The sequence below is a fragment of the Vulpes lagopus genome, chromosome 11 (genome assembly GCF_018345385.1).
Source record: "Vulpes lagopus strain Blue_001 chromosome 11, ASM1834538v1, whole genome shotgun sequence".
Classification (NCBI taxonomy): domain Eukaryota; kingdom Metazoa; phylum Chordata; class Mammalia; order Carnivora; family Canidae; genus Vulpes; species Vulpes lagopus.
The window spans coordinates 69,244,477-69,270,720 of NC_054834.1; the positions used below are offsets into that span (position 1 = coordinate 69,244,477).

General features: G+C 60.5%; 1 protein-coding gene across 14 annotated transcripts in view; it reads left to right on the forward strand.

Annotated features, from left to right (window-relative positions):
* BRSK2 (BR serine/threonine kinase 2) overlaps positions 1-26,244 on the forward strand; it is a 59,981-nt gene that overhangs the window by 18,305 nt on the left and 15,432 nt on the right. For 13 of the 14 annotated variants that reach the window (XR_005990558.1, XR_005990561.1, XR_005990559.1 and 10 more), the window contains exons 2-8: positions 18,130-18,224; positions 19,303-19,388; positions 21,976-22,116; positions 23,345-23,461; positions 24,078-24,111; positions 24,264-24,332; positions 24,411-24,557. Coding sequence is in view for 10 of the 14 variants with exons in the window: in XM_041773197.1 (XP_041629131.1) it covers positions 18,130-18,224; positions 19,303-19,388; positions 21,976-22,116; positions 23,345-23,461; positions 24,078-24,111; positions 24,264-24,332; positions 24,411-24,557 (689 nt within the window). In the remaining 4 variants the exon portion in view is untranslated. Of the gene's footprint in view, positions 1-18,129; positions 18,225-19,302; positions 19,393-21,975; positions 22,117-23,344; positions 23,462-24,077; positions 24,112-24,263; positions 24,333-24,410; positions 24,558-26,244 lie in introns of those variants that run through there. The other variant, XM_041773204.1, reaches the window with a different exon arrangement.

Below are 26,244 nucleotides of genomic sequence, written 5' to 3' on the forward strand. Positions count from 1 at the left end.
CATGGAGCCAGGCCGGCTCCTACTGCAGAGGCAATTTCCTGCTCAGTGGGCTCAGCCCAGACCACCTGGTTATTTCCCGGCATGAGTGTGAGTCTGTGTGCACACAAGAGTGCAGGAGAGAGCCTCCCCTGGGAAGGACTCTGTGCACTTCTACCAGCACCAGGTGGGGCCCAGCTGCCAGGTTCCCAGGTGGGAACACACACACCTGAGCTGAGTCCTTGGGCCTGCTACCACCCACCCTGTGGCTGGGGAGGCTTGGGGACCCTCAGCCAGGTCACTTCAGGGGCAGGCTCTCCAACCCAGTGAGGCCCTGTCATCACTCTCGCGTGCTACTCCCCCAAACAAGCAATACTCATAGGGCAGGGATGTGGGTAGGGCCTGGGCAGGAGGAGGGCCGAGGGACAGCCCCAGCTCCTCCAGCCCCTCCAGCCCCACCCAGAGGCCCCTACCGCTCTCGAGCTGGTGGTAGGAGCCCATGTGCTATCTGTTCAGCTGGCCTTGTTGAGAAGGACCAGGGGCCTGGGGCCGACTTCTCTGGCATCTCACAGCTCTCAGGGCTGGGGCTGACCTCCCAGGGCCTGTCCTGGAGTTGCTGTGCTGCTGGCCCCAGTGCCCTGTGAGCACCCTCGGGGGCACCTGACCCGTCACCGGGGCCCTGGCAGTGCCTCTCCCGGCAGCCCACAGCCTGCCACCTCCCAGGGGCTTCCTTGGGACCCCCAAGAGCTGACCCATTCATCTGGGCCTATGCCTCAGCCCCACCACCCTCTGTCAGCAGCCTGGGGGTTGGGGTGCTCCTCAGCCCACCTTCTACCTCCCCGGCAGCCCCTGGCAGGGCCCAGGAAAGACCTGGGATCAGCCCAGGGAGAAGCTTCCTGTCCCTTTCCTGAGGAGTCATTTCGGGAGTTCGGGGTGCACCTGCCGTGCTCCCTCGGAGATGGTGATTAGCGGCAAAGGGGTGGCTGCCGCTCCTGGTGGTGGAGGAGCCCACAGATTTCATAGCTGGTAAAATGCTCATTTTTTTTTTTTTTTGCTTGGACTTAATTTGACTGTTTTCAGGCTAAGAAAAGTATTCCTAGAGGGCGGGGGAGGGGTAGCCAGAGTCAGCAGGACTGGGGGGTGCAGCCACTGAGCCAGGCAACCTGGGGGGCAGCCAGGCTGGGCTGGGGCCGGCAGGTGCCTGGGACCACAGGATGCTGAGGCTATGCTCCTCCCACCAGCCAACCCTGCCCTCCAGGCACCCCGGGCCCCAGCTCCCCAGGAGCCCCCCTACCCAGTGTAGGGGAGGGGCAGGTCAGGAGGGGCGTGGACATGGAGCATGGCCTTTGGAGTCGGGGCTGAGCCCTGTCTGGGGGACTTCCCACACTGTCCCATCACTGCTGTCCCCTGACCCCACAAATCCAAGAGCTGATGGGGGTCAAGAGGAGGGGTCCTGACCTCAGCCCCGCAGGTGGCAGCACCTACTACCCACCCTCACTGCACCAGCTCCTCATGCTGTCTTTAGCACCCCTCGAGGCCGAGGGGCAGGTGAGCTTGGCAGCAGCTGTGACCCTCCTGGGAAAGTGCAGGGATGCTCTGCCCCATGTGCCGAGGCCCACTCCTGGGCCTCGGCTGTGTGCAGAGAAGGACGTGGCCCGAGGGGTGGGCTTAAGGCCAACAGCAGCCCCAGCCAGGGAGCCAGCAGCCAGGCATGGGACCGGAGCCACCCCCGGGGTCAAGGCTCATCCATAGAGCCTGGCATGGGAGCGGGGCTGCCCGTGATCGTGTGCCTGGATGCCTGTGGGGACACTGGTGACCCTGCCTCCATCCCACTGCACCCCTTGGAGAAGCCCCCCCTCCCCCCAGACTGGTACCTGTGTCACACCCTGGTGCCCAGAGCAGTCCTTCTTTCTATGACAAATTGTTTGGTATTTGTCATGTGCTAATCAGCAATAACTGCTTTCTCTTGATCTGTGTTTTAGCTCGAAAACAATTAATTATCATCAATTAATTTAAAAAGAAGAGTTTACTTTCATTTTCAAAGTGAAATATTTCACATAGGAACTAAGATTGGCACTTACCCAAAAAGTCACACCTGAAGTTCCCCCTGGGTTAGTCAGTGTTTTAGGCTTCAAACGGGAACAGGACTCCTGGGGGCAGGGGTGTGGCCGCCCCCCCCCATCCTGCCATGCGCCCGCCCCTCCTATAGCCGCTCAGAGGGCGCCCTGTGCCCTGCAGTTGGCCTGCTCTGAGGAAAGGGGGACTCGCTGGCTTCCATGGGTGGCTCGCAGGTACTTGCACTGGGGCTCTGTGGGCCCCCTTCCCTGTTGGCCTGAGGCCACTGCCCTGGGAGGGCAGCTGTGGGAAGCCCTGGAACACCTGGCTTGGAGCCACCTGTGCTCAGTACTTAGATCTTACAGATTTGTGCAGCTCAAGAGTTTCCAAGTCCACGGCCAGCCGGCACCCAGAGCAGAATGGATGGAGTTCATTACTGGCTCCTGTGGCAACCCCAGGCCTCGTCTGGAGGGCTGCCTCCCCCTGCCCAGGGCAGTGTGGGCGGGGGGGAGGGGGAGCGGCCTGGGGCGAGGGAGCAGCTGGGAGGCTAGGCTGCAGGTGGGGGAGTGGCCATACCCCCTACCCCGTTGGAGGCCAGGGTGGCCCCGAGTTGTGTCTCGGCGTGTCTGGGGCAGCCACCTGTGCGGAGGTGCTGGCCAGGCTTTCTGCAAGGTCCAGGAGGCCGGCCAGCTGCCCCGAGGGGTTGCCCGCTGGTCCCTGCAGCAGTGTAGGCCCTACCTGTTGGGTTGTCTTTATGTTGAATCGAGGTGGTGCATGTGTAGCAAATCACACGTGGTCCTGAATGGGGCTCCGCGGGCCCCCCGGGGGGCCGACTTGGTGTAATTCTCAGTCCAGTACATTAGCGTGATGCGACAGAGTGAAGTGGCAGGAAAGATGACCAGAGTCTGTGCATACAAGCCGCGTGTCTTACCTGCTTCTCTCCTGCTGCAGCTGTGTGGCCACGAGCGCTCACTGGGGCAAGTCTGAGTGGTCTGGGTGTGGGAGATTCCCTGAGTGCAGCCCCCAAGGCCACTTCTTTGAACCCTTCTCAGTTCTAGTGCTCCTGGCGGGGAGCCCACCCCTGAGTCTGGAGTTGCACTCCAGGTGGTGCCTAGTGGCCCCTGCACCTCCCTCTCCCCAGTGCCAGACAGTGCAGCTCTTCCTAGCACTCCTGTGTTCGATTTTTTTTTAAACGATTTTATTTATTTATTCATGAGAGGCACAGAGAGAGAGAGGCAGAGACACAGGCAGAGGGAGAAGCAGGCTCCAAGCAGGGAGTCCGACATGGGACTCGATCCCTGGTCTCCAGGATCACGCCCTGGGCTGAAGGCGGCGCTAAACCGCTGGGCCACCGGGGCTGCCCTCCTATGTTCGATTTGTAACACATTAATCTGACTCCGTTGACTTGTGGCAGTGTCTCCTCTCCTCCCTCCCATCCTCCTAAAAGCTACTTCTACTCTCCCCCCAACCAAAATAACATGTGTCTGTGCTTTAGCCACACCAGGCCTTCTGGGGACTGTTGGTTGACTCTCAAAAGTGAAGTCACAAAGAGGGTTTGCGTAATTGTCAATGTGGAAATGTCATTCAGTGCTGGGCTAGATCGTGTGTACCAGGATGACCTGCCCTTGTCCATGAGGCTGGAGTGATGTGACCCACTAGTAGGAAGATGTGTCTGTGTGCCTGCTTGGTGGTTCTGCTCTGAGACCTGGTTGTTATGGATTTGGGAAAATCAGAGATTTCAAAGTCCGTTGAGTGGAGTCTCTTTTCTAACATCCCATGGATGTTTACATTTGTGACACATTCCTTTTGCATTACATGACTTTCTTGGAGTCCTTTGATTTTTCTGGAGTTCCCAGTTGCCTTTTTTCCCCCATTGCACTATTTATCATAAGCTCATTCAAATGCGTGTGTATGTATTTGTATAGAGGGAGAGAGAAAGAGAAATGGGGGAAGTAGAAGAGGGGGGACGGGGGTTGGGAAGGAGAGAGAGAGAGAGAGAGAGAGAGAGAGAGAGAGAGCATCTGTTTTATCCAGTTCTCATTTGTTCATGGTAGCATGCTTCTGAGAGCCCTTTGTCCTTATCAAACTGCTCTGTTTCTCTAAAAAAGCTACCTTCAGGGGTGCCTGGGTGGCTCAGTCAGCTAAGCCTCCAAGACTTGGATTTCAGCTCAGGTCGTGATCTCAGGGTTGTGAGATTGGGCCCCGTGTCGGGCTCAGTGCTGGGTGTGGAGTCTGCTTAAGATTCTCTCTCTCCCTCTGTCCCTTTTCCCTTTGTCCTTCTCCCCCTTCTCTCTCTCTCTCTCTCTCTCTCTCCCTCTCTCCCTCTCTCTCAAAAAAAATAAAAGGTCACCTTCAGGGGGTTTCCCAGGACCCCCTTCTGTATGGGATCCATTGTTTCCTTCTGGTCTACCACTTCATTTTATCGGGTGACTTCTAGGAACAGTTACATGGAAAAGAAGCAGTCTAAGTCTCAGAACTGAAGTTCCCTCCTCTGCACTCAGCCCCCGTGGGGAGTCCGTTGTCCTCAGCACTTCGAGGGACTTTTGCTCCATTAGCTCCTGACCTCAGGCAGATGGAGGGAAGATGCCAGTCTGATTTACCTTCGTTTTCCTTGCCTCCATTTACATTAAAGCTCCTGAAAAGTGTTATTCTTGTTGAACCCACAGCTTTTCTCTTTATCTCTTGACCCTGCCACCCTAACAAAGTGACCTACCTGGTGCCAAACCCATGGTCCCTTCTCAGTCCTCACTCAATGAGCGTTTGATACAGTTGAACATTCTCCTCTATTCCTCTCTTCACTTAGCTTAGGAAATTCCATGTTTGTCCTTTTTTTTCCCTTCTGATTCTACTACCCATTTTCTCCCAGTTTGCTTCGCTGCCTCCTCTTTACCTGGGAGCACCCCAAGGTCAGCTTGGGTGTTGTCTGTTGATAGTCAGCCTGGGTGATCCCATCCATTCCCATGTGCAGAGGGTTTGCATGGCCTGTCTTTATGATCCTTTTACTTACAACCTATGTACATCCTTGGATTTAAAGTGTGTCTCTTGTAAACAGCATACAGTAGGGTCTTGGGCTCCCCCCCAACAGTCTTTCTTTGTTGGAGTGTTTATTTGTCCCATCTGTTCTTTGTACACTTGTCCCTCTCTTTATGTCTTATTTTATGTCAACCAGGTGTCTCTTTTTAAGTTATTTTGCTTTCCATTCTCATTAATATTTTTCCTATACCTCTTTCCCCTTAGTTTCTCATTAGGGGTTACTCTAGAGCAGTTGTTCTCAGAGTCTCAGGCCAGGGACCTCCTGGGGAGATCCTTACAAAGGTTTTTTATGTTGCCTTATTTTTGATGGCTATTTTTGCTGGATATAGAATTCCAGGTTTTCTTTTAGCACTGGGGAGGTGTTAAGCCACTGCCTCCTGGCCATACTCTTTGTGGTGAGAAGTCACGCACTTCTGACACTCCCCCTGATGTGATAAGCATCCTTTTTTCTGGCTAGTTTTAAGATTATCTCTTTTTCTTCCAGTTCTGTTGGGTTAGCAGTAATATGCCTTAGTGTGGGTATTCATGTTCTCTCCTGGTTTTGCCTCTGTGAGCTTCATAGATTTGTGGGCTGACGTGTGTAATACCTTTCGGGGAAAATCATGGCTGTTATCTCTTAAAATATATCTTATGCTGTGTTCTCTCTTTCTCTAGAAAGAGACTCCTGTTATAATTATGTCAGACTTTCTGGAGTTGTTCTACAGGTCTCTGATGTGCTGTTTGTTTTTTCATTCTTTTGCTTTCTGTATTTCAGTTTGGACAATTTCTATTGACTTGTCTTAGAGTTCACTAATCCTTTCTTTTGTGTCCAGTTTGCTGTTAAGCCCATCCAATTAAATCTTTTGTTCCTTTATTGTAATTAAAAAATATATTTATGAGGAAAGAAGAGGGAGAGAAAAGATAAAAATATATATGAGTATGTTTTTATAATATTATCTTAAAGTCCTTTTCTGAAAATTCTAATAAATATTTCTGTTAGCTCTGGCCTGCTTCTATTGGTGATTTTTTCTCTTGAGTATAAGTCACATTTCTCTACTTCTTTGTATATGGCATCATTTTTATTGTATGCTGGACATTGTTTATTTAGGAAGATAGTTCAGCTGCAGTAGGATAAGTTTTTGGCTTTTCCAGAATGGGCTTACCCTTCCATCTCAGGCATTTAGGGTGGGTCTGGTCAGTTTGATCTGTGCAGGACTTTAGCTGGATCAGGACTGAGTAGCCACTTCAGTGAGCTTCTGTTTAGGTCTAACTAAGTACAGCAGAAGTGTGAGACCGACAATGTGGACATTTCTTCCTTTATCCCCCCTTGTTTTGAATGCCTATCACTAGGAGAAGCCCCATAAATCCTAAGTGAAGGAGACCCCAAGCTCCCGGGATCTCAGTGTCCAGAAGCTGTGCCTGGATGTAGGTCTGCATGCATTCCATGGCCGGGCAGGCTATGGGGCCTTTTACTGTGACATGTCCATGCCCACTGGGCCTTGGGTCTCAGGAACATCTTCTGTACACTCCCAGCTCCTTCCTCTCATCAGATACCAGCTTCCTGGGTTGTCATCGCTTCTTGGTTCCCCTTTTCTCCTCATCTCTGTGCTCAGCCTCATGGGCATTTCTCTGTGTTTTGGTCCTTTCAGCTGCTGCTTTTTCTAGCAGTTAGTCTTTACTTTCCTAGAGCTCTTTTTTGTTTTCTCATCCTTTTTATAGATTTCTTGTTTTATAGATGTAGCAACTTATTAAATCTGAGTGAGTCAATGCAATAATCAGATCTTTCTAGATGTTTCTACCAGGTCAGTTCTGATTCTCTGTCCTGGACTCCCTCTGGTAGCATGTAGTTGGCTGTTGACCTACATGAGGGGACCTAGGTGGGTGGCGTGGCTCCTTCTGTGCGAGAAGTAGGAATGTTTTCTTGCCTGGATCTCTCTGGAAGGGGACTCCTGCTCACAGCTCAGAGCATGGTAGGTCTGGTGGGGGTGTGTTCACGGGCAGGGACTGGGCATTAGACCTGTCAGAACAAGGAAGACTTGCTTAGGGTAGCCTCCTGGGCTCTAAAATACTGCATTTTGTCTCAGGTTGTGTCCCATTCTTGGCATGGACAGGGGGATATCAACCTGGGTTGTCCTCACGTTGACACCCTTGTAAGTGTCACATCTGTCTTGCAGCCCTACTCTCTGGCCTGCCCTGTACTCCCTGATGACATTGGCATCTGGAGCTTCTCTTGGGTCCCCCAGAGACTGGTGTGCCCAGTCCTTGTCCTGTCCCTCATCACCTGCCCCCTGCTTTCTGTTTCCAGAATGTTTTGAGATCTCCTCTCCACCATTAGGCTCCTTCACTTTTTAATCCAGAGGGTGGCATTGACAGGAGACAAACACAAGGGCACCTGCCCACAGCCTGGATCTCTTCCTAAAGTCCTCCCACCCCAAGCATCTGTCCCTGCCCTCCCTTTTTCTCCCTGAACTCCACCCAACTATGCCTCCTCTTGGGGGCAGCACCTGGCCAGCAAAGTCCCCTTGGGGCCCATCTTCCTCCTCCCAGCTTCCTTCTTGGATTTGTCATATGTCCACAGTGGAGACACCTTCTGAAGGATACCTCGTAGCCTACTTAGGAGACGCCTCTGGTACTTCCTGAATATGCCAGCCTCTGGTGGGGGTAGAGACTGCCTTGTCACTGAGCCTGGAGACCTCGGTGCTCAACACCCCCTTGGGGGCCAGCAGGCACCCAGCATCTCCACCTTTCTCAGCTTTGACTTCAAGAGGCTGTTCTGAGTGTCTCACGGGGAAGGAGGGTCTGTGTCCCCAGGAGGGCCATGACCCCTCAACCCTCTACCTGGCTCCCGGCAAGAAAGTTCTTAGCCCTGAGGCTCCGGTGGGCGGTTCTTACCAGCATCTTCCAGTTGGGTGCAGAACCAAGATGGAGCTTTTTTGGAGGAGGGGGCATGTGCGACTGTCTTCTCATTTTCAGCTGGCTCTGGGTCTGAAACCATGCCAAGACTCTGAAGGCTGACTCTGGGCTGTGGAGAGAGGGTGGACTGGACCGGCCCCACGGTGGAGACCCTGTAGCTCTGCTTGAACCCCTGGCTACACAGCTGGGCCTCTTGATGAGTGCAATTCCAGACTGCCTCTGGGAGGGGGAGGGGTCAAGTATAGGATGTTTAGGACTACACTGGGTGTGGGGGTCCTCATGCCATCTTTACCATAGGCAGGAGAGGGTTTTGGATACCCCCCCCAAGGCTGAAGGAGCCACTGAAGCCCCCACCCTGGGAGGGGACTAGGCTTTGATGACTGCAACCCTCCTTGCCTACTGCAGGGCTGCAGAGATGGCCAGCTCCCCCTGGGAAGGGCTTTTGGGCACCAGAAGAGCCGCACTGTTACGCAAGGAGCTCTGGAATAGCCAGGGAGGCGGGAAGCCACAGATGGGGGTGGGTAGGGAGCTGGCCTCTCTGCCTACCCCCCCTCTTCCCATGGGTCAAGGGCAGCAGGAGGAGGGGCTCCAGCCCATCCTGCAGAGGGGGTGGCAGGCCCCCACGTGGTGTTTGGGTGCTGTGGGTGGGGAGGGCGGGGAGCTTGGCAGAGGCAGCCCAGCGGCTGCAGCGGGTGTGAAATATTTCAGGCCTTAATTAATTTAATTTGAGAGGTTCCTTTTCAGAGCGTGAACAGTTGTCTCCCAAGAGACGCGCGCCACCGCCTCCCCCCTGGCGCCTGGTGGGCGAAGGAAACAGCGGCATCTATATTGAGATTGAGCTGCTGGAGGCCAGCGTTCCATCCCTCCCTGTCCCCTTCCCGGGTACCCCCCCCCCACCCGGTCGGGGCCTCTTTCCCAGCCCAGGAGGAGCGTGCGTGGGCACAAACCTGGAGCTGGCCGCGTGATGGTGGGGTGTGGGGGTGTTGGTGGACCCGGCCGGCGAGGCTTCCACGGAGCCTGGAAACGTGGGCCTCATGGCGGATGGATAGGGCCCCTGCAGGTTGGGGGTGGGGCATGGAATCTGGGCACCCCCCTCCCCCCCAAATAGAGGAGGAGGAGGAAGGGTTTGGGGGAAGAAGCAGGGCTGAAGCCCAACACTGCCCACTCCCTAGAGCTGGGGCAGGGGGCCCAGGGGCACTGCCGGAGGAGGTCGGTGGGGGCAGGAAGAAGGGGGAGGATGGGGAGAAGGCAGGCCCACGAGGTGCTGTGGGAACAGGGGCGCTTTGATGTCTGGGCAACTTCAAAGGGGCGGCGGGGGGCGGGGACACAGCCTGGTGGCTGCCGAGGTGCATTTGAAGCCAGTCCGCTGGGTCCCCGCACCCCTGGGCTGGGACCTGGGGCATCTGGGGCAGCAGGGCAGGGGTGCTCCTGGAACCTGGGAACGAAACCAGGGGATGGAGCACCCCCACCCCGCACCCCCACCCCTGTAGGTGCCCCCGCCACCCCCACAGGTGCCCCCACACCCACAGTCGCAGGAGCTGCCCTCTGCCTGCAGAGGAGTGGCCTTGGAAGCCAGACGGAGCTCAGGGGGCCCTGCACCAGGGCCTGGGAGAGAAGAGAGAGCGATGGCGGGCCCTGTGGGTATGTGGGGGGTGAGGAGCCCCCAAACCCTCTTCCTGGGCACAGGTCTTGCATCTGGGTGCCCTCTCAGGGTGCGGGGGAACTGCTGGGAGGACACTGGGGCCTGTAGCCATTTATTCAGTGGAGCTGACACTCCGCGTATAGCCTAAAGCTGGGCCTCCATTCCCGAATGTCCCCAGCCGGCCCACTACCAGGAGGATAAGGCTGGTGGGGGTGGGAGTCAAGCAGCTGGAGAGGGCACAGACAGCCGGGTGCCTGGTCTACTGTCTGGTCATGGGAGGCAGCCGGGGTGGGGGGGCAAGGCCTCAGCATGGCCCACACCCCCATCTTTCACACATGCCTGCAGTGGAATAACCAGGACTGGCTCCCAGCACAGCCTTCTGCTGTTAAGAGGTGCTGCCTAGGACCACCCAGGACTGGGATGGGGGGGCTTCCTGCTGGGGGACCCCCAGGGGGGCCTGGGCAGTGATGTCATCCCACTGGAGGTCTGAGGGACCTTGCAGTCTCCCCGAGCCGGGGTCTCAGACCCTCTGGAGACCAGAGCAGGCAGCCGTCCTTCTGCCAGGCTCCACCCCTGTCACACCTCACCCCGGGGGGCTTTTGGCGCTGTGAGTGCAGTGAGCCCCCCCCCCTCCCCCGCAGGTCCTGGCCTCCTGGACACTCCCCACTACAGGCTGCCACAAGTAGGATGCCCTTCCAGGAGGAATGGGGGCTCCTGCAGCACCTCCCCCCACCCGGAGGGAGGTGTTCCAGCCTCCCAGGGCTGGTCCCTTGGCCTTACCTGCACCCAGTGCCTGGGTGCCAGAGCTCTGGGGCCAGAAGGGCTGTCAGGGAGGTGTGCGCTCCACTGATATCCTGGGTTTACTGGTTGCCAGCATGCCACGCCCCCCAAAATGTGGTGCCGGCAGGCCTTGGTGCCAGGCTCAGGAAAGAGCAGGGGTGTGGCTCCAGGATGTGCCCTGGGCGCACTGACAGACGCTTCCCAGGGTGCCACATAGCCCCTAGCACATTGCCTGCTGTCCCAGGACCCCCAAGGCAGAGGCTACACCAGTCTCTGTCCGTGGTGCTGAAAGGACACCTTTTCCCCCACCCCCCACCAGGTCAGGAGCAGGGGCTGGGGACCTGAACTCATTCCCTCCTGTACCTTTAGGCTTCCTGCCCCACCCCACCCCACCCCCACCCCTGAAATCTTTGCTCAGCACCCCGCTGACACCCTAAGCCTGTGCTGGGGGTGCTGGCGGGGGGGAACTTGTGCCTGCACCAGCAGGGGAAGCACTGCCCCCAGGCCCAGGCATGGGCAGGTTTATCCTAATGCTTTGGGCAGTGGTAGAAGAATGGGCCCTAGGGTCAGGCAGGCCCAGCCTCAGTTTCCTCTTCTGAGAAAGGAAGTGAGTGGTTGTAAGGATCAAGGTTCAAGTGGAAGATCCTGAGGAACGTCCTTTTAGGCCAGTGGCCTGGATGGAACAGGCAGCCACATCCAGGCCTGACCACAACCCCCCTCCCAGAGCCCACCCTGCCCCAGGGCCTTAGCGTGGCCCCAGATGACTGAGTGCAGCTCATCCCCCTGGAGGGGGTGCCCCCCTCCAGGATTGTGCCTGGTGCAGGCAGGGCAGTAGTGAGAGCCTCTTACAATGAAGCAGAACCCGAACCTCCTGCAAACCCTGTCCTCAAAGTCCCCAGACTCCTGCTGGGTCAACAGCCCGTGCGTGTGTGTGTGTGTGTGTGTGTGTGTGTGTGTGTGTGTGTATGCGTGTGCTTGAATGCTGTTGGGAGTTGCCCACCGTGGCTGGGCATAGCAGTTTGCCAAGTGTGTGTCAGGGGGAGAGAAGGTCCCGCTATGGAGAGGGGTCTGGAGACGTGCGCTTAGCTGGGGTTGTCGAAGGAGAAACAGACCCTTAGATGCATCAGGTTCCAGATAAAAGAAAACTCAAGATAAATATCATGGGCATGGAACTGCCCATGTGACAAACTGCCACAGCCCCGGCTGCCAGAACACAAGCGTCTCGTTTGCTCACCTGTAGGGACTGGTCCAGGCCTCCCCCCCTCCCCCCGCCCCCTATGTCTAGGCGTGTTGTCCATCTGGCCCATGGAGCCGTGTCCCGCGTTTGCCTTCGTGTGTGTGTGGCGCGCTCTCTGTGCCTCTCATAGAAGCCCTGTCCTGAGTTTAGGGCCACCCTAAGTGCTGAGACACACTGACATCTATAAATCTACCTCTGCAAAGTCTTTTTTTCCCCCAAATAAGATTACATTCACGGGGTCTAGGCATTAGGACGTCTTGAGGCCACCGTCCACTCCACCTCCTACCTGATCCATCTGTGGTCTGGGGCCCCAGGCAGATCCCACAGTGTCCCCAGTTCTGCACCATAGCTTCCTGCCCATGGGCTCAGGAGCAGCTCAGCTGGCTGACAGGAGCCCTTGGTGGTCACCTGGAGCGTGGGCATCACCAGGGCCTCCTGCAGCCTCCATGGGTGCCCCAGCACTAGACGAGGCAGAGTGTGGGGGTTAGGAAGGGGTGGGGGAGAGCCAGGAGGGCGCAAAGAACACCCTAACCTTGCCCTGGTGGGGTCCCCTCCAGTCCAGCCTCACAGTGGAGGGGGCTCTGTGTCAGGTGAAGGGGTGGGGTCGGTGCAGGAAATGGGGCAGGGTGAGGTTCGCTTTTCTCAGCAGACTCCCAGTGGCAGGAACTGCCCTGGTGTTGAAGGGAGAAGGATACAGACACCCCGGGACCGGGCTGCACTGTGCCCCAGCAGGAACCAGATGGCCGGCACCATCAGCTCCTCCACACCACCAGCATCCATGCAACTGACTGTCCCCTCCCAGCCACACACCAACCCCTGCCCTGGCCCGGGGGGCGTTAGTCCTCAGACCCAGGCTGGAGGGCTGCCCAGCAAGCTGGGGGTTGAGACAGGATGGCAGAGGGGCTCTCGCCCTGGGACACAGCCAGGTGGGTGCCTGGGGCTGTCTGTGGAGGACGGGAGGTCCCAGAGTGTCAGGAACAGAGCCCATGCTGTGCACAAGGGCCTGTGTGGGGCGGGCTGTTTTCCCTACTTGCACAGGTGAGGTGAGGACACTCAGGCTGGGGCACTGGTCTCGGGGCACCTGCCTGGGCCACCAGGCCATCCACTGCCGGGCGGTGCAGCTGGCCTGGGCATTCAGCTGGAGCCCGGTGCTTGGAGGGCAGAGCATCTTCACTACCTGTTACCCAACAAGGTCCCCCCAGAACGTGAACCTTGTCTCATGGTTCCTGAGGGTCAGGGGAATCCAGGGATAGCTGAGCTGGGCTGAGGCTGTACTGGCTGGAAGCCTCTGTTCTTGGCCACAGGGCGTCACCTCAGGACGAGGCCACGGGCTCCTCAGAGCAGGGATCCCAGGGAATGGACCCTGAAAGGAAGCTGGTTCCCCGAAAGGTTACCACCTGCCCTGAAGGATGAGGGCTTCTTTCTGCCACATCTCATTGGCCACACAGGCCAGGGTGGTGCAGTGCAGGAGTGGCCATGTGGCCAGGAGGTGGGCTTCCCAGGATGTGGAGTTCCTAGGGGTCCTCTGGGAAGCTGCTGCCACCATCTGGGGAGGCAGGGTGACAAGGTGGCAGGAAGAGTCACAACCAGGCCAGAGGTTGCAGGGCAGGTGCAGCTGGGAGCATTGCATACATCCGCACCCCTATGTGCACGGCCTGTGCTCATGGCCTGTGCCCATGAGCTGCTCCTGGGAGTTGGGAGTGGGGCCTCTGCAGCCCCCCAAATCCACTTTCCTCCGGGCTCAGCTCTATGCTCAGCTTCTCTGGGAATCTCCCCTGGGCCAGCTGGTTCTGTGGCCCACGGCCTCTGGCTGCCCCCCCTCCCACCCACAGGCATCCACTTCCCATCAGAGGCATTTGGCCCGTGGGGAACACCATGCCTGGTCCCTCCCTTTTGATTCTGCGCCCAGATCCAGGCCTGTGGATCCTGGCCTCGGCATGGGGCAGTTGTGCATGTGGGGACAGTGGCCAGGGCAGGACCACAAGGTTGCTGAGGACCAGCTGAGACCACCTGCTGTGTCTGGAGCTTCCCCTGTGGGGCTGCCCACTGGCACCTGGGAGCAGAGCCATCAGGTCCCATCATGGTCAAGGGCAGCCTGTGGGCTCTGAGCATGGCCCCAGGCTGCTCCCGTGAGGATACTGTGCCCTGATGCTGGGCGGGGGGAGTATTGCTCAGTCCCTCCCCTACTCACAGTCCCACCCTGCCCCTGCGCGCCCTCTTGGCTTCTCCCGCTGCCCTGCCTGCTGTGGGCAGCCCAGCCTGGGGGACGTGGGGCTGTCTCTGGGCCGCCAGCCCTGCTGACTTATTTTTCCGACAGCCGGTGTGGAGAACCCAGGCAGGAGGGGTCACTGGGCCCATCCACCCCAGCCAGACAGGCATGTGTGCTGCGCGGGCCACAGGGACTGTGCCCTCACATGCCCATGAGGGGGCCCCACAGTGCGGCGTGTCGGTGGGGCAGAGAATGGGTCATTCTCAGCTGTGCTTGTGGTCCTGGGAGCCAGCTGCAGGCTCCCAGAGGTGACGGAGGCCGCTTGTGCTGGAGGAGGGATGGCCTCCTGTCCCAGGTGGTAGTGACCCTCGGAGTGGCCCTGTGAGTGCTGGTGGCTGGATGCTGGTTTCTCCCAACTCATGGACGGAGCCCCATGAGGTTGGGTCCGCACTGCCCTGCTCCTTTGTCCCCCCATCGTGAGTCTCCCTCCCTAGAACCCGCAGTGGGAGCTGCTGTCGCCTGTCCCCCACACCCAAGGAACAGCTGACACCGCGGGGGTGGTCCCCCGTGTGAGCTCCGGGGCTGTGGGCTCCATCAGCACCTCGGACAGTGGCCCCGGTTCTCAGGCGGGTTCCAGTTTCCAGGGAGCCTCCCTCCTCCCTGGAAACTCCTGTGTCTGGACGGCCCGCCGTGTGGGAGCCTACAACCCACTCCTGCCCTGGGTCCCATGTCCACTGCTCTCAGCCTCCTCTGGAGGGGCAGGGGGATCGCCAGCTGCCGCAGGTGGGGAGCCACGGGAGGACCTTCTGGCAGACACTCCTCCCCTGAGGGCCAGATGATGCGGCCCCTGTGGACATTGGGGGGGGCGGGGTAGCCCCTGCGGACAGTGCAGGGCTGGGGGGCAGGGTAGCCCTGCAGACAGTGCGGGGGGTCGAGGGCCAGGCGAGTCTTGAGGTTACCTGAGTCAGCAATGGGAGGGGCTTCCCCAGATCTCCATCGATCTAGATATTTGGTGGTTTGATTGAGAAGAGCCATCATTTCTCCCTTGCGCTCCATTCCCCTGGTGCAGGAGCCCTGTGTGCATCGTTTCCTGGGACTCTGCAGGCAGGGCCGGTGGTGTTCCCAGGTCCCCACAGAGGCTGTGGGGTTCACGTGCCCTGGTCCGTGGCAGTTGGCAGGGCAGCGGGCACAGGCGTGGCTGACCACATCACGGGGCCCGCGTGTGGCATATGTTCGTTCATCCCTCCAGGTCCCAGGTTCCTCTCTCTGGAGGACCCTAACACCGGGCACATAGTGGACACTCAGAGAAGGTGGCCAGGGCATGCGTGCTCATGGTGTGGGCGGGTAATGACCTAAAGTGGCCCTGTGGGGAAGGTTCATGGTCACTCCACTGTGTGGTCACCTTGCTTTCAGCTTCCCCCACAGTAGACCAGACACGGTTCAGCCTAGGCGGGAGGGGGCGGAGGGTGATGGTGGGCTTCCCCCCAGAAGCTGTCCTCCCACCATCTCGAGCCTGCATAGGGGGGCTCCTGAGGGCACACAGTCACTTCCTGCCTCCAGGGAAGTGGAAGCACTGCCAGGAACCCAAACACCCCACCCCAGAGGACCCCAGGTCTGAGTCACTGCCCAGGCTGGCAGGACACCTCACTAAGGAGGAGCACCTCTACGCTGGGTTTTGAGGGGTGTGTAGGAGTCTGTGGGGACTGAAGACATTCTTGGCAGAGGCAGCAAGGGGAATAAGATGAAGTCAGGGAAGGAGCTGCCCCAGTTCCAGGACCATGCCCACGGTCCTGTGGTGAGTCCTGTAGTGAGCCTGACAGGCAGCCCCCCCACACCTGGCCATGGCTCCCGGTGGTCAGGCCGACCACCCCTTGAGCAGCTCTGGGGGGCAGGCCAGTGGGGCTTGTTTGGCACAACTCGTCTGCTGGGCCGTTTGGCCTCTGGCCTCTGGGCAGCCGTGTACCAGCTGCACAGCTCTGCTTCTAGAGAGCTGGCCGGCGCAGCGTCAGCGCCCTGTCCCTTTGACACCCATTTATTTTCCTGGAAGCAGGACATTTCTCCCCACACGTCTGGGATTCCTGCCTTGTGAGGATGAGTGTGCGCTGCTGTGTGAGGTGTGCGTGTAGGTGTGTCCTCGGCCACCTGCACCCGGCGAGCCCCTGCCCGCCCGTGTGCCCGAGCGCACCGTCCCATCTGCGTGATACCCTCTGCCTGGGCCCTGATTACGGAGCTCCTTCTTGTCTGGGGACATCACAACCCCCCACCCGTTTTCGCCCCAGGAGCTGGCCCGCAGAGCCGGCCCAAGGCCATGCCCACCTGTCTCCGGGCATGCCCAGTGATGGCGCTCTGCCCTGTGGGGTCCTCGGGCTCACACTCCAGGCGTTTCTGGGCCGTTGCTGTCTCCTTCCAGGTGTCTGGCCACCCCATCTGGCATCCGTCCTGGGCCTTCGGGCCTTGGATGAGCTTGTCCCCCTTGGGATAGCAGCTTCTGTTGCCTGTTACCCCGGCTCCTCCTGGCCTGTCAGCCTTGTTCTGGGGACTGGCCACGCAGAGGTTCTGCTGCTGACTCTGGCTCTGGAGGCAGGGCTGGTGCCGGCCTGTGGGCAGTGAGTCCCTGGGCCTCCAGCCTGAATCACAGACGGAGGCCAACAGCACACCTGCTGGCACCCCCCACCCCCCTCCTGCTCTGTCCTCTGTGCTTTTCCTGCTGACCAGGAATCACAGGGCTCGGGGCCGGATCAAAGGCAGCTGCCAGAGGCCCAGGAGTCTGCAGGCCTCCCTGGGGTGGGAGCTGGGCGGCGTGGAGGGCTCAGCGGGCACACCCTGCCGGGGTGCAGGAGCCCATCTGTCCTTCCCTGAGCACGCTCATAAGCTTCCGGCCCGTGGGCACTGCCCACGAAGGCCTGTGTGGCCCACCAGCTCCTTGCGCCTGCCTGCCACTGCTCTGGGCTCTGGGCAGCCCCACGCTCTCTGGGCCGCGCTCACACGCACAGGGAGAGGCTGGCATGTAGGCCCGTCCGTCCCAACAGCAGGGGAGGGCCTGAGCTGAGCTGGGAAGGATGGCCGTGACCGTGCTCCATGGAAGGACACAGAGGCCACATAAAGTTATGGACGTGTGGTCCGTTAAGGGATCATGTTTTCTACACACATGACAAGGGATTCATTTCCCATAAACATCAAAGGGCTCTTGCAAACTCGTAAGAACCCTCCCCTGGCCCCATGTAAAAGTGGGTAAAGAGTGATCCCAGGGAGGTAGTGAGCCTGACAGGGAGCTCAAGGTCATGGTTAAAGCAGCAAGAACTGGATGGGGCAGTGGGGGGGGGGCAGGTCACCCCAGAACCATGGGGTGGCGTGCCGTCAGTCCCGGCTTTGGTCAAGTCTGGATAATGCTGTGTGGGCGTCCCTCAGTGTTCACAGAAAAGGCATCCCAAGCCAGGCTGCAATGCCAGGTGCATGGGTCCCCTGTCCCCCCCCATGCCCCCACGCCCCCACACGCTGGAGGTGGGGCCGACCATTGTGATAGCCTTCACATGCCTGCCTGGGAGTGGGAGTCACCTTGGAGAATGTTGGGGTTGGGGCCAGGGCTCAGCACCAGAGGGGGTGTCCTGGGCCCAAGGCCACAGTGCAGTCCAGCCAGAGGTTCTCAGGATGCTGGCAGGGGCCAGGCTGCCGTGGGGAGGTGGGAAGGAGGGAGAGAGGAATGTGGGTGCCTGGCTGTGGTCACAGGATGAGGGGGTGGCAACCAGGACTCAGGTCCTTGAAGTGTGAGCATGAGAACAAGTTCTGCCCTGTGAGGGGGTCCAGGGGTGGGGGTACGGGGCATTGCAGGCCAGGTGGTGCCATCCAGGGAGTGGCCTTAGGCCCATCCTGCTGTCCTGGGCACACCAGTGAGCCGGATGCCAGTGTCTGGGAACCTCTGTCCGGAGGTCTGCGGGCCCAAGGGAGGTTGACAGGTCTGGGCTGCAGGGTGGCAGAGGCCAAGCATCCAGCAGGAGCGGACCCTAAGGGACCAGGCGGGGGGAGGCCCTGAACCTGAAAGCACCCTGGCTTCCCTGCTGGGGGAGATGGGCGGTGCTGAAGGCTTGGGGTGGAGGCTCCAGGAGGCCAGAGGGCTGGTGCCATGGGAGGCGATGTGGTGTGTTCTGGGCAGTGACCGAGGAGTGTGAGAGGCCCACGGCAGCTGTGGGGTTCCCGCTGCGGTGCACTGGGCAGGGCGGGGTGGGGGCAGGGTCTGGGCCCTAGGGGGTGCGGGGGGCAGGTGGGACCCTGCTGACCTGGGTCTGAGGGGGCTTCTCTACCCCGCAGGCCTTGTGAAGCTGGGGATTCACTGTGTCACGTGCCAGAAGGTGGCTATTAAAATTGTCAACCGGGAGAAGCTCAGCGAGTCCGTCCTGATGAAGGTGAGCTCAGGTGGGCGGCCCTGTGGTGAGGAGCCCGCAGGACGGTCCCACTCGCTCCGTCCGTCTGTTGCCCGTGCCCGCCACCCTGCGACTGGCAGTCCCCCATTCCTGCCTGCTCTCTCCTGGCCTCAGCCGGGGGCCTGGGAGGGACAGGCACAGGCCGCATCCTGGGCACGGTCCTGGTGCTGTGCCAACCCGCTGAGATAGCCAACTGGGCCTCAGTTTCCCTAGTCAGATTTGGGAGGAGGCCCCTGCCTCTGAGGAGGGAAAGAGGAAGTGACAGTTCCTGGGGGACCGCACAGCCCCTCCTGCTTGCTGCCCCTTCCATCCCCGGTCCTGGGAGCCCCTTGTCACCTTTGGGACAGGATGCCGGGCGGAAGGGGTTGCTCCAGCCTCGGTCCGCCATCTGCCTGCTTAGCCATGGGTGTAGAGTGCTCAGACCTTTGGGGTGGGGGGGCACGCTGGGGTTCCTATCAGCATCGCTGCCCTCCACCTGGGGACGGCGCCTCCCTCGCTCCCCAAGACGGCTCCCAAGGGGCACATGAGGGGCCAGCACACCAGGAGGGCAGTGACAGGCTGCCTGGGGGTGGAGGCTTGTGGGGGGACCCCAGGGACTGAAGCTGGGGGAGTTTTAAGGAGATGCTTGCTTGGAGGGGTGAGGGGGGAGCTGCTGGGGGGTGGGCAGACCCTGACCTTGCCTTGGACTCACCGGGACTCACGTGTTCACTTGGGGGCAGTGAGTGCAAGATGTGCAAGACGCCCATAAACTCTGCGAGCAGAGAGACAGGAGCTCAGCGGCAGGGCCAGGGTGGAAGGGCCGGAGGCAGCCCCCTTCTTTTCAGGGGTACAGACCCCATCGTGAGGCTGGCCCTGCTCCAAGCCTCCTGCTGCCCCCGCGAACCTAGCGAGGGTGTCCAAGGGGGCATGAGCCCCGCAATCCCATATCCCCACCAGCCAGGGACCCCTGCAGGGCAGGCACGGCCTGGCCTGGGGCTGCGAGTAGGAGGGGACAGGGTGGGTGGAAGCAGGGGGCAGGGGAATGAGCCTGCCCCCAGCTGGACCTCTCCCCGCCATGCAGGTGGAGCGGGAGATCGCCATCCTGAAGCTCATCGAGCACCCTCACGTTCTAAAGCTGCACGATGTTTATGAAAACAAAAAATATTTGTAGGTATTGCCGGGTCTGGAGAGCCGGGGTGGGGGCAGAGGTGAGGCCGTGGGGCCTCGGGGAGGGCACAGGCAGCCCCTTGGGCAGGGGGCCCCGGCGGCGGAGCTCGCAGGAGGGCTCTGAAGGGCAAGCCAGGCTGGCCGCCGGGGTCAAGCAGCAGATGCTCTTGATCCCAGTGAGCACCCCCAGCCCTGCCACTGCCAGGGCTTCCAGGGACCCTCTGTATTCCCACTGAGCCCCACCAGCTCACTCACGGGACTGGACCCCAGGGCCGGTTGGTGCCCCTCGCTGGTCTGCTGTCCCACCCTCCCTGGGATGTCCGGTTCCCATGGTGCTGAGAGGCTGACCTCCGAGGCCAGCGGGAATCTCACATCCTGGGCACCCCTGGGTTGGAAAGTGGGCCCTGTCACCCCCCAGCCAAGTCAGCAGCTGTGTGGCCTCCATGAGCTCACCTGGGGTGTGGGTGGCGGTCACTCCCAGGGTCACGGCAAGGGGGCGTCCAGCCGTGTCACTGCTGCCTGTGTGACTGCAGGAGGGCCTCGGCCTGTGATGCATGCACGGGCCCTCAGGGAGGGGCTCCAGTGGCACTTCCTTGGGGACGTTGGGATTGAGGGAATGTGAGTAGGGGGCTGGCCCAGGGGCCCTAGAGGGTGTCTGATGGATGGGACCAGCTGGCCCCAGGTGGCCGTCCCCAGCCTGCCCAGTTTTCCGGGCAGCGGGGGTTGGGGCACGAAGCCGGCTGCCAGGGGCTGCCCCGGGGAGGAGCAGGAAGGCTCAGGCCTACAGATGGAGGACAGGCCCCCAGTCCAAAGCCCAGACCCTCCCACAAGTTACTCCCTCTTTGAGCCTGTTCCTCATCGCTGTGGTGTCCCCACTGTGTGCCAGCCAGAGGCCCAGTGGCATGAGCAGCCAACTCCAAGTGTTTGAGGGTCAGGGGACACCTCAGGGGACACCTCAGGGGACACCACAGGGGACACCTGTGCCCGGTCAGTACAGGTGTGGGGGTGCTGGGTGGCAGGTCGTGGTCCTGGGGCCCCTGACCGTGGTGAGCAGGACCTCTGCCCTGAGACACACACCTGCATGACCCTTACCATCAGCCTGACGGGGGCCCCCCTTGCAGCGTCCAACAATGTCCCGTGAGCTTGGGGCAGGTGTTGGCTGCCTCCACATACAACAAGCAGGAAACCCATCAGGCCTCATTTTTGCTGAGATCCTGGGGAGGACAGACCCAGGGGTGGGATGATGGGCAGAGCCTTCAGCCCCAAGGAGGCCACCTCAGTGGGAGTCAGGAAGCAAGGGGGGGCGCCTGGGACAGCAGGATGGGGGGGGGCGCAGCCCAGGTGAAGGCCCAATGACAGGGACACCGTGCCCAGCACGAGGATGATCAGGGCTCCCCAGGACTCAGCCCCAAGGCAGCCCAGGGAGCCTGCAGGGACCTCTGCCAGTGAGGGCAGGCTGTGGCCTGTGCTGTGCTTGGATCCTCCTGCTCAGGAGCAAGGCAGGACCCCCAGGATAGCGCCCCTGCCTGAACCCCACTAGTGCTCCCTCCCCATCTCCAGCTCCACCCCCTCACCCTCACTCCCGCCTAAGGCTCCCTGTGCTTCCACCCCCACTGACCCTTCCATTTCTGCAAGACCAGCAGCTCCTTGGAGGTCCTGCAGGCATCATTGTCCACACGTCCTGGGGGCCATCCTGCACCTCCCCACCTGCCTTGGGGAGGCTCCCCCCGCAGCCACCATCACTAGGCCAGAGACATCAGCAGGCCAGAGACGGCCTGCCCTGCCCCTCCCGCTCTCCCCATCCTGCCCTGCCCCACCGTGGCCCTGCACAGTAGCCCAGAGGGTCCTCAGTCCCTGGGCCTGGCCAGTGACATGATGCAGCAGAGGGGAGTGCCACTCCTTGAGGCCTCCGCCCCAGGGCAAGTGCCCTGCCCCAGTGTGTGGGCATTGAGGCACTGGCCCACAGAGCCAGGAAACCCAAGGCCCTGTCAGAATCTTCCTGGTGGCCCAGTCCTCACCCCCTGCACCTGTCCAGGCCACCAGGCCATGCTGAGCCAAGGCGGGGGACAGTTACCATCTGCCAGCTGCCCCCCCAACTCAGGCCTTCCTTCCACACTTTTTCTTCCATCTTCCAAGAACCAGTTTGAGGGCCACCCCTGGGGGCCCCCAGCCATGCCTTGCTCCAGCCCCTTGCCCACCCTTGGGTCTGCCTTGGTGGCCAGGGCTCTCCGAGGGCCTGAGTGTCTGCTCTGGGAGCCCAAGTGGGGCTAGCCAGGGGGAGCCTAGAATAGTCACGACCCCAGCTTGCATGGGGGTCAGTGGCCACAGTGTCCCTCAGCCAGGGGGACAGGTGTGGCCCTCCTCCCAGACTCCCCGCATCAGGCCACCCCCCGCCCCGCCCATGGCTGCACTGGAGGCAGGCCTGCCAGGAGGTGGGCAGGCAGGCAGGGCCCCTCATGCTGAGGGTGCTGGACGCTGGGGCGGGCTGGTGGCCTGCAGCCTGCGGCCGGTGCTGCTGTGGCCAGGTGGCCCCGAGGCGGGCTGGTCATACCGTGTGCAGCCACCCGACGCCCACCTGTCCCTGCAGATACCTGGTGCTAGAACACGTGTCTGGTGGGGAGCTCTTCGACTACCTGGTCAAGAAGGGGAGGCTGACCCCCAAAGAGGCCCGGAAGTTCTTCCGGCAGATCATCTCTGCGCTAGACTTCTGCCACAGTCACTCCATATGGTGTGTGCCCCAATACCACTAGGTGCCCCCAGCCCCACCAGCTGACCCCTCCCGTGCTAGGGCACCTCCATCCCCCCAGGCAGGCCCTCACCCCCTGCCAGGGGCCCATTCCCCACCAGGTGCCCCCTACCATCCCCATCAGGTGCTCCCATCCCCCATCAGATACCCCCACCCCCTACCAGGTGCCTCCCATCCTACCAGGTGCCCCTTCCACTGTCTCCCATCAGGTAACCCCCCATTTCCCATCACATACCCCCTACCCCACATCAGGTACCCTGCCACCTCCCATCAGGTGCTCCCATCCCCCAAGGTACCCTCCCACCTCCATTCAGGTACCCTCATCCCCCATCAGGGTGCTCCCCATCCCCCATCAGGTACCCCCCCATCTCCCATGACATAGGCTCCACCCCTATCAGGTACCCCTCCACCTCCCATCAAGTGCTCCCCATTCCCCATCAGGCAGCCCCCCATCTCCCATCACATACGCCCCATCCCCATCAGGTACCCCTCTACCTCCCATCAGGTGCTCCCATCCCCCTTCAAGTACCTCCCATTCCCCAAGGTACCATCCACCCCACCCCCCATCAGGTACTCCCCATCCCCCATGAGTATCACCCATCCCCTATCCAGTGCTCTCCATCCTCCATCAGGTGCTTCCCACCTCCCATCAGGTACCCCCGCCCCCCATCAGGTACCCCCATACCCTATTAGGTAACCTCCCACACCCCATCAGGTGTTCCCTATCCCCCATCAGGGACTCCCCATACCCCATCAGGTACCCCCCAACCTCCCTATCAGGCACCACCCCATGCCACTGGGGCAGACAGTAGTCTTTCTATTGACCCCCTTCAGGAGCATCAGGAAGCTTATGTCAGGTGTGCACCCCAGGCTCCAGGAGTCCCCTCCTCAGGTTTCTTAGAGGTTCTGGGGCCAGGTCACCCTAGATTGGGGATCCCAGGTTGGCCTCAGCCCAGAGCACTTATGGTGGGTGGGGGGCCCAGAGAGTAAAGCAAAGCTTGCCCCAGGGTGGGTGGGAGCATGTGGTATGACCCCAGAGGGTCCCTGTTTCTCTGTCCCCAAGACCACAGCTGCCAGGCAGGCGACTTCCCATTGGCTGCCTGTGACATCACCAGGCTGGGTTGCCATTGGCCCCATGCAGCGTGGATGGGCTTTTGGGGAGGGGAGGCAGCTAGGGGCTGGTCAGCCTCAACCCCGCCTTCCTTCCCAGCCACAGGGATCTGAAGCCGGAAAACCTCCTACTGGATGAGAAAAACAACATCCGGATCGCCGACTTCGGCATGGCGTCGCTGCAGGTTGGCGACAGTCTGCTGGAGACCAGCTGCGGGTGAGCGGGGCTGCGGGGCCAGGAGAGGGCCAGGCTGCTGCCCCCGAAGGCCCTGCCCTGCCCCCTAGATGCCACCAGTGGTCTCGGCTGCACAGCCCTGGGGACCTGGAGCCCCAGGACCTCTGGCTCTGCTCCCAGCCTGTGCTGCAAAGTGTGGTGCAGTGAAGGGGCCCTGCCTGGTGACCAGTGAGGCCCAGGCCTTCCCTCGGCTCTCCAGGCAGACCCCGGAAGGCTAGTCTGGTCCCGGTGGCTGCCTGCTTGCCCAGAGCCTCAGTGTGGCCATCTTCCTGCTGTGCGCACTCAGCCCCATGGCCCTTCCCGGGACCAGGATGGCAGCAGGCAGCCTTGAATGTGGCTGGGTCCGCAGGCTCCTGTGCCTCCGTGTCCCCCAGGAGCACGCAGTAGGGATTAGGCTGTGGGGCAGTTGGCATCAAAGCCCCTTGAGCCTCCTCGTGGGCCTGGGGGCCCCCCAGAGGGGCATTACTGCAGGCGGAACGTGCCTCCAGGTGTCTCCATTGCTGTGGTCCGGGGGCAGCCCGGAGTCCAGGCGGGGTGGGACAGCCAGGGTAGACAGCAGGTCCCGAACCTCGTGCCTGACTGCCACTTTTGCCTCCAGATCTCCCCACTACGCCTGCCCCGAGGTGATCCGGGTAAGTGGCCTCAGCCCCCCACGCCCTGCCCTTGTCGCCACCCGAGCCTTGCAGATCCCCAGGCCCTGGCCAACTCCCACACCCTGAGCCTGGGCGCCCCCATTCCTGCGGAGACCAGCCATTCACCCTGGCAACCCCACTGCTGCCCACAGGGGGAGAAGTACGATGGCCGCAAGGCAGACGTGTGGAGCTGCGGTGTGATCCTGTTCGCCCTGCTGGTGGTAAGGCCCCCCGCCCCTCCCTCGCGGTGCTGCCTCTGGGTGCCCCTCCCGAGGTGACCCCAGTGCCCCTGCCGGCAGGGGGCTCTGCCCTTCGATGATGACAACCTGAGGCAGCTGCTGGAGAAGGTGAAGCGGGGCGTGTTCCACATGCCGCACTTCATCCCGCCTGACTGCCAGAGCCTGCTGCGCGGCATGATCGAGGTGGATGCGGCGCGGCGCCTCACGGTGGGTCCCAGCGTCGCAGAGGGGCCAGGGGGCCTCGCCTCTCCCCCTTATGCAGCCCACCCACTCCTGGACCCTGCAAGGTCCCTGCCTGGGGCCACCATGTTAGGGCCTGGGTCCTGTCTCCAGCATCTCCTCCCAGGGATGAAGGCTGGCCTGTGCAAGGGATCCCCACCTGTGCTAGTGAGTGTGGTACAGGGGGTCCCTGGGTGTGCACGGGTGTGTGTACATGTACACAGGTGTGTACTTGCATGTGCGTGGGTATGCACATGGCTCTGTGAGCATACACTTGGGGCTGTGTGTGTGTGTGTGCCTGGGTGTGTGGCCATGCACAGGTACATGGACGTGTGTGCACATACACAGTGTGTACTTGCATGTGCGTGGCTGTGGGTATGCGCATGGCTGTGTGGGCACACACAGCTGTGTGCACATGCTTGGGTGTGTGGCCATGTATGACTGTGTGTGCACAGGTGCACGTGTGTGTGTGTGCGCGTGCACATAGGCGTGTAGTTGTGGGTATGTGCATGGCTATGTGGGCACACATGAGTGTGTGCACGTGTGCTTGGGTGTTTGGCCACGCAGAGCTCCGTATGCACAAGTGCATGGGTGTGTGTGCACATACACAAGCGTGTACATGTGTGTGTATGGGTGTGGGTATATGCAGGGCTGTGTGGGCACATACATGGTATACACACATGTGCCTAGATGTATGGCCATGCACAGCCGAGTGTGCATAGGTGCATGGGCATGTGTGCACATACACAGGCGTGTACTTGTGTAGGTGTGGGTATACACAGGGCTGTGTGGGCATATACATAGTGTGTGCACGTGTGCCGCCATGCTTAGCTGTGTGTGCACAGGTGCATGGACATGTGTGCACATATGCAGGTGTGTACTTTATGTGTGGCTATGTACGTGGCTGTGTGGGCACATACAGGGTATGTGCATGTGTGCATGGGTGTGTGGCCATGCACAGCTGAGTGTGCACAGGTGCATGGACATGTGTGCACATACACAGGCGTGTGTGTGTGTGTGTGGCTATGCACATGGCTGTGTGAGCACATACAGGGTATGTGCATATATGCCTGGGTGTGTGACCATGCACAGCTGTGTGTGCACAGTTGCACTAGTGTGTGTGCACATACACAGGCGTGTACTTGCGTGTGCGTGGGTGTATGTGCACAGGTGTGGTTTGGGAGTGCTGGTGTACTTGGAAGGCAGGCGCCCACTGATGCTGGCCCTCGTGTCCCGGGCTTCCCAGGGCCTGGTCAGCGTGCCTAGTTGCTCACGAGCACTCCTCATGGCAGCTGGGGGCCGGGGAAGGTCTGAGGGAAGCTCCTACTTCTGAGAGAAGCCCCCCTTGGCCACCTCTGGCCTCCCTAGGGCTCAGCTAGTGCCAGGAGGGCTGGTCCCAGAGCAAGGGCAGCAGGACTCCCCTGGCCAGACAGAGGTGGCCCAGTGGCCAAGAGGCCACCCTCGCCCACCCTCCCAACCAGGCTGTCCCGAGTGCAGTTGAGGGGAGAGCAGGGCTGGTCCCCAAGCCTCCTGCTCACACCTGCACCCAGCCCCTCCCTGTGCACAGGAGGCCTCTCTGCTTCTGTGCTCACTCCCTCTGCTACCCGGCCCCCAGCCCTGCCCACCTTCCTTCTCTTCCACTGGGGGTGAGCAGGGTCAGGGCTGCCTGCCTGGA